Genomic DNA, 13,506 nt, shown 5'->3' with positions numbered 1-13,506 from the left:
AAAAACTGTAAACTGGCTGCGCTGAGTAGTAACGGCTGCGTAACATAACGAAAATAATATAATAAATTATAATAATTTATTAATAACATCACTCATATGAAAATGAATTATAAAAAATTAATTTAAAAATTAATAAGAAATAAAACAACTTACGATAATTGCAGAATGGATGCGATGAATAAGTTAAAACATATTATAACTTTACATTATTGTAAATGAAAATTAAGTATTAAAAATAAAAAAAATCAATATTTTTCTAAGTCCCTAATTTTTTTGGACTTATAAAAAAAAATAGTTTGTAAGATTTTCTAACAGCATATATGCAAAGTATTTTAATTTATTTGAAAATAATTGAAAATAGATTTTTCAAGGACGGTGTCGAGGTCACAGGGTCGGTGACGTTTTTCGAAATTTGTTAACTTAATATAATAGAAGATGTTTCGTTTTAAATTAAGAAACGTTAAAATTATTAAGTTAAAAACATTTGATTTTAATGACACTTAAAATTAGACACAATTTTATAGGTTACTAACTAAAAATTGAAAAAACAACAATAAATAATAAAAAATAATAATAAAAAATTGAAAAAATCAAAAAATTCTTAAAAAATTGCAAAATAACCCTTTTTCGGGTTAAAATTGAAAAAAGATGTTACATAAAAATAGTTTGTAAGGTTTTCTAACAGCATATATGCAAAGTATTTTGATTTATTTGAAAATAATTAAAAATAGATTTTTCAAGGACGGTGTCGAGGTCACAGGGTCGGTGACGTTTTTCGAAATTTGTTAACTTAATATAATAGAAGATGTTTCGTTTTAAATTAAGAAACGTTAAAATTATTAAGTTAAAAACATTTGATTTTAATGACACTTAAAATTAGACACAATTTTATAGGTTACTAACTAAAAATTGAAAAAACAACAATAAATAATAAAAAATAATAATAAAAAATTGAAAAAATCAAAAAATTCTTAAAAAATTGCAAAATAACCCTTTTTCGGGTTAAAATTGAAAAAAGATGTTACATAAAAATAGTTTGTAAGGTTTTCTAACAGCATATATGCAAAGTATTTTGATTTATTTGAAAATAATTGAAAATAGATTTTTCAAGGACGGTGTCGAGGTCACAGGGTCGGTGACGTTTTTCGAAATTTGTTAACTTAATATAATAGAAGATGTTTCGTTTTAAATTAAGAAACGTTAAAATTATTAAGTTAAAAACATTTGATTTTAATGACACTTAAAATTAGACACAATATTATAGATTACTAACTAAAAATTGAAAAAACAACAATAAATAATAAAAAATAATAATAAAAAATTGAAAAAATCAAAAAATTCTTAAAAAATTGCAAAATAACCCTTTTTCGGGTGAAAATTGAAAAATAACCCTTTTTCGGGTTAAAATTGAAAAAAGATGTTACATAAAAAAAGTTTGTAAGATTTTCTAACAGCATATATGCAAAGTATTTTGATTTATTTGAAAATAATTGAAAATAGATTTTTCAAGGACGGTGTCGAGGTCACGGGGTCGGTGTCGTTTTTCGAAATTTGTTAACTTAATATAATAGAAGATGTTTCGTTTTAAATTAAGAAATGTTAAAATTATTAAGTTAAAAACATTTGATTTTAATGACACTTAAAATTAGACACAATATTATAGGTTACTAACTAAAAATTGAAAAAACAACAATAAATAATAAAAAATAATAATAAAAAATTGAAAAAATCAAAAAATTCTAAAAAAGTTGCTAAATAACCCTTTTTCGGGTTAAAATTGAAAAAAGATGTTACATAAAAATAGTTTGTAAGGTTTTCTAACAGCATATATGCAAAGTATTTTGATTTATTTGAAAATAATTAAAAATAGATTTTTCAAGGACGGTGTCGAGGTCACAGGGTCGGTGACGTTTTTCGAAATTTGTTAACTTAATATAATAGAAGATGTTTCGTTTTAAATTAAGAAACGTTAAAATTATTAAGTTAAAAACATTTGATTTTAATGACACTTAAAATTAGACACAATTTTATAGGTTACTAACTAAAAATTGAAAAAACAACAATAAATAATAAAAAATAATAATAAAAAATTGAAAAAATCAAAAAATTCTTAAAAAATTGCAAAATAACCCTTTTTCGGGTTAAAATTGAAAAAAAATGTTACATAAAAATAGTTTGTAAGGTTTTCTAACAGCATATATGCAAAGTATTTTGATTTATTTGAAAATAATTGAAAATAGATTTTTCAAGGACGGTGTCGAGGTCACAGGGTCGGTGACGTTTTTCGAAATTTGTTAACTTAATATAATAGAAGATGTTTCGTTTTAAATTAAGAAACGTTAAAATTATTAAGTTAAAAACATTTGATTTTAATGACACTTAAAATTAGACACAATATTATAGATTACTAACTAAAAATTGAAAAAACAACAATAAATAATAAAAAATAATAATAAAAAATTGAAAAAATCAAAAAATTCTTAAAAAATTGCAAAATAACCCTTTTTCGGGTGAAAATTGAAAAATAACCCTTTTTCGGGTTAAAATTGAAAAAAGATGTTACATAAAAAAAGTTTGTAAGATTTTCTAACAGCATATATGCAAAGTATTTTGATTTATTTGAAAATAATTGAAAATAGATTTTTCAAGGACGGTGTCGAGGTCACGGGGTCGGTGTCGTTTTTCGAAATTTGTTAACTTAATATAATAGAAGATGTTTCGTTTTAAATTAAGAAATGTTAAAATTATTAAGTTAAAAACATTTGATTTTAATGACACTTAAAATGAGATACAATATTATAGGTTTCTAACTAAAAATTGAAAAAACAACAATAAATAATAAAAAATAATAATAACAAAATTTAAAAAATCAAAAAATTCTAAAAAAATTGCTAAATAACCCTTTTTCGGGTTAAAATTGAAAAATAACCCTTTTTCGGGTTAAAATTGAAAAAAGATGTTACATAATAAAAGTTTGTAAGATTTTCTAACAGCATATATGCAAAGTATTTTGATTTATTTGAAAATTATTGAAAATAGATTTTTCAAGGACGGTGTCGAGGTCACGGGGTCGGTGTCGTTTTTCGAAATTTGTTAACTTAATATAATAGAAGATGTTTCGTTTTAAATTAAGAAATGTTAAAATTATTAAGTTAAAAACATTTGATTATAATGACACTTAAAATTAGACACAATATTATAGGTTACTAACTAAAAATTGAAAAAACATCAATAAATAATAAAACAAGGAGGGGGTCCTTTATGTTTATTTCATAAACATTATGCTTCCTCATTGTGTGAAGCAAAAAATTCGCTTCCTCGTGAAGGAAGCAATGAATTTGTCCAATTCAATTGATTGATTTAAAAAATTTCGAGTTAAAAATGTTTTAAATTAATTAAATTTTTTGAAAAATAAAGAAAATTTTAATTAATTTTGAGTGTAACATAAACTTTATATATACGAATCGATTCGTTTTAATGCAAGGAATACAATTATTTTATTCATCAACTTGAATTTAAAAAAAACACAAAATTTTTTAGCTAAAATATGAATTTTCGATTTTTCAATTTTTATTAATTCTCAAATTTTAAATCAAATCTATACTTTATATATACCAACCAATTCGTTTCAATGCAGGGAATAAAATTATTTCATATATAAACATGAATTTAAATAAACACATCATTTTTTAGCTAAAATGAGAATTTTTGATTTTTTAACTTTCTTTAATTGTTTAAATTTCAATCAAATCTATACTTTATATATATCAATCGATTCATCTTGACATAAAGAAGACGATTATATTATATATTACCTTAAATTTTTCGATTTAAAAATTTTTTCAATTAAAAAAAAATTTTTGGAAAAAAGACGATAAAATTTTTTTTTTGGGGTATTTTTAAAAATCCTCTCGTTATTTCTTAGAGATTAATGTGTTAAATAAGCCTACCAAATTTTATCCAAATCCATTAAAACCTGTTAAAGATATCGTGTTCACAAAAACGATCCACACACACATACACACACACACACACACACACACATACACACACACATACATACATCCGGACAATTGATCAGGATCTCATATAACATGTTTCTATATAGAGGAAAATTTGTTTTCACCATTTTTAAAAAGTTTATAAACGAAAGGACTACATAGCTTCCTCCACGAGGAAGCAAAATAATAATAAAAAATTGAAAAAATCAAAAAATTCTTAAAAAATTGCAAAATAACCCTTTTTCGGGTAAAAATTGAAAAATAACCCTTTTTCGGGTTAAAATTGAAAAAAGATGTTACATAAAAAAAGTTTGTAAGATTTTCTAACAGCATATATGCAAAGTATATTGATTTATTTGAAAATAATTGAAAATAGATTTTTCAAGGACGGTGTCGAGGTCACGGGGTCGGTGTCGTTTTTCGAAATTTGTTAACTTAATATAATAGAAGATGTTTCGTTTTAAATTAAGAAACGTTAAAATTATTAAGTTAAAAACATTTGATTTTAATGACACTTAAAGTTAGACACAATATTATAGGTTACTAACTAAAAATTGAAAAAACAACAATAAATAATAAAAAATAATAATAAAAAATTGAAAAAATCAAAAAATTCTTAAAAAATTGCAAAATAACCCTTTTTCGGGTTAAAATTGAAAAAAGATGTTACATAAAAATAGTTTGTAAGATTTTCTAACAGCATATATGCAAAGTATTTTGATTTATTTGAAAATAATTGAAAATAGATTTTTCAAGGACGGTGTCGAGGTCATGGGGTCGGTGTCGTTTTTCGAAATTTGTTAACTTAATATAATAGAAGATGTTTCGTTTTAAATTAAGAAATGTTAAAATTATTAAGTTAAAGACATTTGATTTTAATGACACTTAAAATTAGACACAATATTATAGGTTACTAACTAAAAATTGAAAAAACAACAATAAATAATAAAAAATAATAATAAAAAATTTAAAAAATCAAAAAATTCTAAAAAAATTGCAAAATAACCCTTTTTCGGGTTAAAATTGAAAAATAACCCTTTTTCGGGTTAAAATTGAAAAAAGATGTTACATAATAAAAGTTTGTAAGATTTTCTAACAGCATATATGCAAAGTATTTTGATTTATTTGAAAATAATTGAAAATAGATTTTTCAAGGACGGTGTCGAGGTCACGGGGTCGGTGTCGTTTTTCGAAATTTGTTAACTTAATATAATAGAAGATAATAGAAGATGTTTCGTTTTAAATTAAGAAATGTTAAAATTATTAAGCTAAAAACATTTGATTTTAATGACACTTAAAATTAGACACAATATTAAAGGTTACTAACTAAAAATTAAAAAAACAACAATAAAAAATAAAAAATAATAATAAAAAATTGAAAAAATCAAAAAATTCTTAAAAAATTGAAAAATAACCCTTTTTCGGGTTAAAATTGAAAAAAGATGTTACATAAAAATAGTTTGTAAGATTTTCTAACAGCATATATGCAAAGTATTTTGATTTATTTGAAAATAATTGCAAATAGATTTTTCAAGGACGTTGTCGAGGTCACGGGGTCGGTGTCGTTTTTCGAAATTTGTTAACTTAATATAATAGAAGATGTTTCGTTTTAAATTAAGAAATGTTAAAATTATTAAGTTAAAAACATTTGATTTTAATGAAACTTAAAATTAGACACAATATTATAGGTTACTAACTAAAAATTGAAAAAACAACAATAAATAATAAAAAATAATAATAAAAAATTGAAAAAATCAAAAAATTCTAAAAAAATTGCAAAATAACCCTTTTTCGGGTTAAAATTGAAAAAAGATGTTACATAAAAAAAGTTTGTAAGATTTTCTAACAGCATATATGCAAAGTATTTTGATTTATTTGAAAATAATTGAAAATAGATTTTTCAAGGACGGTGTCGAGGTCACGGGGTCGGTGTCGTTTTTCGAAATTTGTTAACTTAATATAATAGAAGATTTTATGATTCGTTGAAAATTTTATGTTATTAAATTAGAAAAAATTAACACGCGTGCACAAGCGCAAGGCCGGTCTGGTTATAAATAAATAGTAAGTCACAACGTCATTTTTAATTCGGCAGTACTGGTTAATAACAGAAAAATATATAAAAAAATATGATTACAATTTTTTTAAGACAATCTGTTTTATTGATATGTACATACAATAAATTTATTTACAATTCTCGATTTTGACCAATAATGAATGATATCATTTAACAAAATACTACACACTCACCGACCACGCGTTGATATATTTGAATTTTTGTTTTTGGTCAGAGCTACGTGAACGTTGCTGTCGATAAAACTGCTATACCCTGCACACTTGTCTTGTTTTAATTCGTAAATATATCAACTGTCGTTATAGGTGATTTCGATCATTGATGATCGACTTTAATTAATTTAAGAATTGGATTTAATTATGATTTCATATAAACATTATAGTAATTATCAAGATTATAAAACACATTGGATTTTCCCTATGGTAAGAAGTTCTCCCTTCACCGTGATGCATTGCAGCTGGATGTTCCTCTGAAAACATATTTTAATTCCTTATTCATAAATTTACTTGTATCTAACAAAAATGATGATATAATTAACTTTGCAGAAAATTTTAATATCAAAAAAAATTTCCAAAATATTTTTTCCTATATATAATTATTTTAAATTAAAATTGTGTAACTTTCATCCTTTCCTTGGGAGAAAAAATATAAAAAAGATGATTTAGTGGTGGATATTAAAAAAGAAATATAATGTGAAACTACAACCTATGAATAATGGAGTACATTATGTAGGGAAAAAAAAAAATATATATATATATATATTGTAAAAAGAGAGAAGAAGAAAGAAAAGTTGATTTTCAAGACCGCTATACTTCCTTGTTTGCTTCATTGGACATTTACATTGTTATTCGTAAACGATCGATCATTCCATTACTGTTCTTTTCTGAGTTTCTTAGTAAGTTAAGCAAGTTCAACACGACTAAAGGATGTGGATGTCCTTCAGGATAATAGATTTTTAAAGTAGACGACTTGAAAAATTGAAGAAAAGGAAAATAGAAAAAAAAGTGTCGCAGATGACCGGAAATAAATGACATTTAACCACTGACGTAGATAAATTGTTCTTTTCTTTAAGTCATATATAAACTTTTTTGTACAATTTAAAAATACTACGATACCCTGTCCTTAGCTTGTTACTTAACATCTCGTTTCGACTTTTTTTCCAATCATAATAACCATTTTTTTTTATTTCTTTAACTATTTATACTTTAGATATACATAGATTTTTAATTTTAACTAAAGCAATATATAATTATAAAAATAAAATTGTAAGTTTAAAAAAATAAATTATATAAAAAGAATATTACCATTTACAACGTGGACCCTAATGGTGCTGGGATTGGCGTTGCTTGGCCCGCAAGTATATTTGCCCGAGTCACTTGGCATAGCTTTCTGAATCATCAGGCGACTCGTTGTTTCAGGTCCTTTTTCCGTAACGAGGCTGATGCCACCGCGCGGTGAGTCAAAATTTATTTCCTGCAACCGATGAATTATGTTACATAATATTTTTTACTTTCTGTTTTTCTAGACCATTACACAAACATGTAGATTAATTTTCACCATAATTTTCTTCTACGTTTATTATTCACATAATTCGCGTTTGTAAGTGCATTTATAACTTTGCGAGTGCAATTATTTTTTATTACCAAAAAAAAAGAAGAGAATCAGTTTAATCATTAAAAATATATAAATAAAAAAGAAAATTGTGATTTGTAATTCAGGAAGCATTAGTTGAATTTAGGTTTTCCATTAATAATTAATTCCGTTAATAATAAATAAGATTCAGTATTAGCTATTTAATTCCGTAATTAATATTCAGGATATTCGAGGTAGTCAATCAAAATTATTTCATGATTAGGCCTACTTATAAAATTTATCTCTAAATGATGATCGTAAAATTTCAAACGTGGAGGAAAATATATCAACTGGGACATTTCATCTGCATTGATGTATTTGACACCCTGGAGCGTATAGCCAGAAGCTACAATTTTAACACATAGATGATAAGTTTCTAAACTCCGATAGCAGATAATCATAAATTCTATTTTATCTTCATTGCTTATAAATTCTCAACACTTTTTCAGCAAGTTTTCATAGCAAACTTACAAATTTTGCATGACGAGTTTGCTGCAAATTAACAATAATAAAAAATAAATATAATCAATGAGAAATGGGTATAAATCGAAGCGTGGAAAGCCTCCTAATGACTGGTTAGTCAGTATTTTTTATAAAATGTTTTCGTTTTTCTATTAGTTCCCTACATTCTATTAAAATATGCAAAATATAATTCTTTTCGTTTAAAGTCACCATACATAAATTGCAGTAATCATTTCTTTTAAAACAATAAGATTTTTTCATCCATACAAGTCTCGGTTGATATTTGTTCAATAATTTAAGTTGAATAAACAATCTGTAGTCATCAAAAGGAATTCTTTTGTTTTTCAAAAAATGCGGCTCGTTTTTCATTTCAAGGTAAGGATAGAGGAGTAGTGAGGAGGAGGATTGCGCCCTCCGAAAGTCTTCTTGTTTAAGGTGACTTTCATATAAATTTAACCAACGTGTTTTAAATTTTTGTAGTGTTTCAAGACTTAGAGACTCCCAAGCCTCCCTCTCACCAAACTCCTCAAAGATGTTGTTATCAAAGATGTTTGATATGATTATCAAATTGAGCAATCTAGACGTTTTTTTCTTGCAGCCTTAAAATTCCATTAAATACAGTAAACCAATTGTTAGCCAAAAAATTAAATATAATAGTAAATTTCTTATAAGATAAATATTTCATTTGTAATTTATAAATAAGTTGCCTCTTCCCAAGGAAGAATTCCTTTTCGGTGATTTTTGAAACGATTGTCTACACAGTTATTAAGATTTAACGTTTCTGAGACTGGGTTTTGTTAAAATTAGCTCTATATCTGTTTCGCTGAGCTGACTTCTCATTTACGTCAGACCCGATGATTGAAAGCTCTTTTGCAACAGTCTTGATAACTTGTCACGTGTTCCTTAGACTTGGTTAATGTTCATGTCTATTGTTTCGAAACCTAGTGAAACCCGTCTAGCTGTTTACGTTCAGAACAGATTAAATAGAAAACAATTCATCTGGTTTATTTATTCTTAGACTCTTTATATCCAAATGTGATTTTTTTGGGGCAGCTAAGGAAACGTGTTTTCCACTGTTTTTAATAGATTTGGATTACAAAATTCAATTCAGATGGTTGTGTTCTTGTTTTTTTTCCAAATTAATAGAAGTTTCTGATTACAAATTTTACTGCTGTAAATTTTATAGTACTATTTTACTACTATACTTTCAGATTATATGCATGATATCGGAGTTGATGTTCGTTAAACAGTCATTTCCTCTTTATACAAAGTGTTCACTTTCCTAGATATCTAGATATCCGTTAAAAATAGTATTAAGATTACATCAAATATTGTCACCACTGATAGACACTTTATTCAAGTTCCAGATGTATTTTCTGTTGAATTTTACGATTTTATTTTGACGCTGTTAGACACATTGAATTTTAATGATCGCGAAGGTTTGAATACTAATTACAGTTACTCCATTTGATGAGACACAAATTTTATCACTTGACATTAAAACTTTACACTAAAGTGACTCAAATACAGGAAATTTAATTTTTAATTCATCATTCAGTGTTCATTTAAAAATTTAATCAAATGCCTAAAAATCTGTTTTCTAATTTTGATTTTGTTCTACTAAATACTGAATTATCGTTAAATGTATAGTTTCATAGCATCCTAAAAAGGGGTTAATTAAAAAAAATTACATGGTTTTCTAAACCCTGATTTTTGGCTTCATAAACTTTTGAGGCTTTTTCAATTAAATTTTCTTCTCTTTTACTAGAATCGATCCAAATGGGTATCTTAGTTTACAAAAATTTCCTTCCTTGTGCCACCTTACTAAAACCAATGGATAAAATGGTTGAACATTAAAAATCGTTTAGGAGAATAAAATCTATTTACAACAAATAATGCAATTAAGTTCATATTGTTCATTAGATCACTTCTTATCCGTAATGAAACGTTCGTTAAAGTAAATCAACTAATCAATACTCCAATCAGTATACCCATCCTTAAAAAAAAACCGCTGAATGAAATAGAAAAACGCAGCAGAAAATAAAAGCTGTAAATATACTAAAAAAAAGAGGTATACGAATAAAAAGAAGAGATAAATAAATAAAAAAAAAATTGAAGTGACCTTTCTTGCACAAGGTGACATATGCATCACGTGTCGAATATTGTCTAGAGATAGGTTAATTGATTGCAATGGGCATTGAACATGAATAGTTTATAGATGTGCTAGTGAAATACGTTTTGCGACCGAAACGCAGGTACACATCACAATAGGACATTTGACTGAGCGTAGCACTCACCTCACTATTATGACTCCAAACCATCATTGGAGGCGGCTCGGGGGCATATTTGACGAGACAGGTTAGGTTGATGGTGCTTCCTTTGTTGACGAAAAGATCTGGAGCTCCTACTATTATCGTCACTGGTTCTAAAACATCATTAAAATTCCCTAGAGATAAAATAATTCCCTTTCCTCGTTTTCATTTATTTCATTTACCAAAATTTAATAAACTCTCTCCATTATCCTATCTCTATACGGATAGGATAATTTTAAAACAATGAAAAAAAATTCCTGATATATAATTTCATATTATAATTTTTATTCATTAGAATTTCCTTTCATTAAAAAATTTATTATAATAGATATATATATGAAAATAATATTCTTACAGTGATTTCCTTTTTGATTTTAACTTTTATTGTTTTTTTTTTAACCGATATTTTAAAACAGATTGCACATTTCAGTACTGCAAACACGTTAAAACTTGGGCACATGTAATTTCCCAAATTGAACCTAATGTACACAAAATTATTCAAATTTATTCAATTCCGCTCCAAATGTACACTACAAACAATTTTATTGGATCAATAAAGAGTTTATAATGTTATGATACGTTGTTATGTAAATGAAGGCATAAAGTTTTTTCTAAACTAGTTACTGTTTTTTTAAATAGAGAATATCAAAATTGACTTTATGAAGAATTTATAATATATAGTTAGAATTATTTCATACTTCAATCAACTGTAAAAAAAATATTTTCCAATTATTTTGGAAGAAAACTTATTTTTAGATTTCGAGATTAGAAAAATAAAATGAATCTTACCAACTACTGTTAGATAAACAGGATGACCAATAGGAGGAGTTGTGGATATTTGGCACTCGTAAGTTCCCGAGTCTTTTCGTTGAGGATATTTTATCCTCAATGTCCATTCTTCGGAGTGTGGTGAGTGAAGGGCTTCGAAACGTTGATCGCTTGTGTATGTGTATCGACCGACAGTTAGTAAGTGAATATCTCGATGTCTTATCCACGACACCTGTAAATTAAAATTAGGTAAATTTAAAAAGTTGAAAGTAATTTTTAAATTAAATAATCAAAGTGCTAATGGAATTAAGGAGCAAATACCAATAATTTCACTTTGTTATTATGATCTTCTTCATCTAGTTCTGAATTTGCCACCAAACCTGCTAATCTACTTTTGGCGAGAATTAAAATTAATCTTTGACAATTAGAACTCCGGAACTCTGGTAACTGCTGTTATCCAGAGGATTTAGACAAAATCATAAAACTTCAACATTATTTGGGAACTCTATTGTTACCTTACAGTAATCATTGCAATACTTATTAATATTATAAACGACCCTAAAATTAAATAATTGGGACTAACCGTCCGAATTTAAATGATGACGACGATTATCACCTCGTCTGAATTTTTGAAATATTTCATCAAAAGAGAATGACACTAACTCGACGAACACCAGAATGAGAATGAGGGATCAACAAAACAAACAGCATTTTCGTCTTCCTGGTGTTCTTGAATACTTGGTACTCAATAAATGTAATAATTTATCTATTTATTAAAATCCCATTCCTCCTTCTCCCTGTACCCTTAGCTCAGATCCTTCTGCTCTGTAAATGAAACAGGAAATATCACTGAATCACCGAAACGGAAAAAATAGATTCTATTTATTTATTTCACTATTTTTTGAGACGGAACAAATTCTAGAACACAAGTTTAGATGTCCTGATGCAAAGACAAGAGAGGCCATATTAGGTAATGGCTTACGCAAGCCGAACAATGATCAAAGGTGTAGCTAAATTACCAAACAGATTACAACTGAAATGTAATTTGTGTGACAAGGAAATTTCGATCCTACCTTGAGAGGTTTCATTTCACGGTCATTACCGAATACAGTTCATTGCGTTGGTCACATCATCTCCATAATCCAAGTGGTTAAATGGGCGTTAGACCTCCTTACATGTGACTTTGATGTAATACACCTTAAAGGTGAGCACGTGATGCCAAATGCCTTGCAGTAAATGTATTAGACGTTGTAGGAACTAGGCACGTTTAATTATACTACCGGTGCAAAGTGTTGGGAATTGATGGAAGGGGAACGAAGCAGTACATCGATAAATCATTCTTAATATTCTCATGGTTTGTCAAAGACGTCTGTCCATTGGGAGATTAATGATAGCAAATGTATTGTATCAGTATTAATTCTACGAGATCATTTGGATTATTTTTCACGACTTATAAGGAAAGCTTTTATGATTTTTTAATGATTTGATTATTTTTCAGATTCATCAAAGGAATTTCTTTAATCGGAGACACCACATCAATATTTGACTTTCTTCATTGTATCAGCTTTTGTAATTTAGCATGAATCAGTATGATTAAATCCCAATTAGAAATAAATGATGATTTTAGGTGATATATACTTTCAGTATTATGGGATATTCCTAAAGGAAATCGAATGGAATTATTTGAAATTGTTATCCACATATATTTTGCAAATTCATGATCTTGGGAATTATTGCGCAGAATTGAATAATATTAATCGCATATAAATGATATGAGTGAATAAATTGTAGATTAAAATTTAGTCAATTCATTGACGAAACTGTATAAAAGCAGAAACGTCAATTGAAATCAAAATCCTCGAAATTATTATCCCTCGATGTTTAATAAGATTTGTTTCCCTCTATTGCTATATAAAGAATTCCATACACAGAATTCATATCTCGTTTCAACTAAACAATAATATTGACATATAAACAAAAACGGAAATAATTAAAGAAGTCGAGATTCAGGCGGAAGTGATTCAGTGTCCTCTTTAATCATTTAAATAAATGAAACTCGTTTTTCTAAAATTCAGAAAACCCACAAACTTATTGAATTTTCACGAATTGTTTAATGATCAGAAACATAGAGACAAAATAAATAACTTTGGAAATTTCAGTAATTCAATTAAATCATATTACAATCAACTGTAATTAGGTTTTAATTCAACAAAGAGAGATTCTCTAAATAACATGAGGAAATTTTATTTAAAATTTAAAA

General features: G+C 26.4%; 1 protein-coding gene and 1 long non-coding RNA gene across 9 annotated transcripts in view; one reads left to right on the top strand and one right to left on the bottom strand.

The window, feature by feature from the left end:
• The first annotated feature begins 776 nt into the window (after positions 1-776).
• LOC127285854 (uncharacterized) lies at positions 777-5,964 on the top strand. Of its 7 annotated transcripts, XR_007843646.1 has the most exons (5): positions 777-1,043; positions 1,443-1,663; positions 2,034-2,182; positions 5,089-5,168; positions 5,549-5,818. It is a non-coding gene; the product is annotated as an uncharacterized LOC127285854 (long non-coding RNA). The 7 variants fall into 7 exon arrangements; XR_007843650.1 differs by lacking the exons at positions 5,089-5,168; positions 5,549-5,818 and adding an exon at positions 5,839-5,964; XR_007843648.1 differs by lacking the exons at positions 2,034-2,182; positions 5,089-5,168; positions 5,549-5,818 and adding exons at positions 4,541-4,769; positions 5,919-5,962.
• A 173-nt stretch (positions 5,965-6,137) lies between these two features.
• The window catches only part of LOC127285844 (zwei Ig domain protein zig-8-like), a 44,555-nt gene continuing 37,186 nt past the window's right edge, over positions 6,138-13,506 (bottom strand). For both annotated transcript variants that reach the window (XM_051312056.1, XM_051312057.1), the window contains 4 exons: positions 11,268-11,478; positions 10,464-10,591; positions 7,377-7,545; positions 6,138-6,541 (listed from right to left, as the gene is read on the bottom strand). In XM_051312056.1, the coding sequence (XP_051168013.1) occupies positions 6,438-6,541; positions 7,377-7,545; positions 10,464-10,591; positions 11,268-11,478 (612 nt within the window). In that variant the 3' untranslated portion in view covers positions 6,138-6,437. The remainder of the gene's footprint in view (positions 6,542-7,376; positions 7,546-10,463; positions 10,592-11,267; positions 11,479-13,506) is intronic.

The sequence above is a fragment of the Leptopilina boulardi genome, unplaced genomic scaffold (assembly GCF_019393585.1).
Source record: "Leptopilina boulardi isolate dan_hultmark-lab unplaced genomic scaffold, ZJU_Lbou_2.1 LbouV2_341, whole genome shotgun sequence".
In the NCBI taxonomy this organism is placed as follows: domain Eukaryota; kingdom Metazoa; phylum Arthropoda; class Insecta; order Hymenoptera; family Figitidae; genus Leptopilina; species Leptopilina boulardi.
Note: the sequence above shows the minus strand (reverse complement) of the source record. Positions and strands in the feature narration are given on the sequence as shown.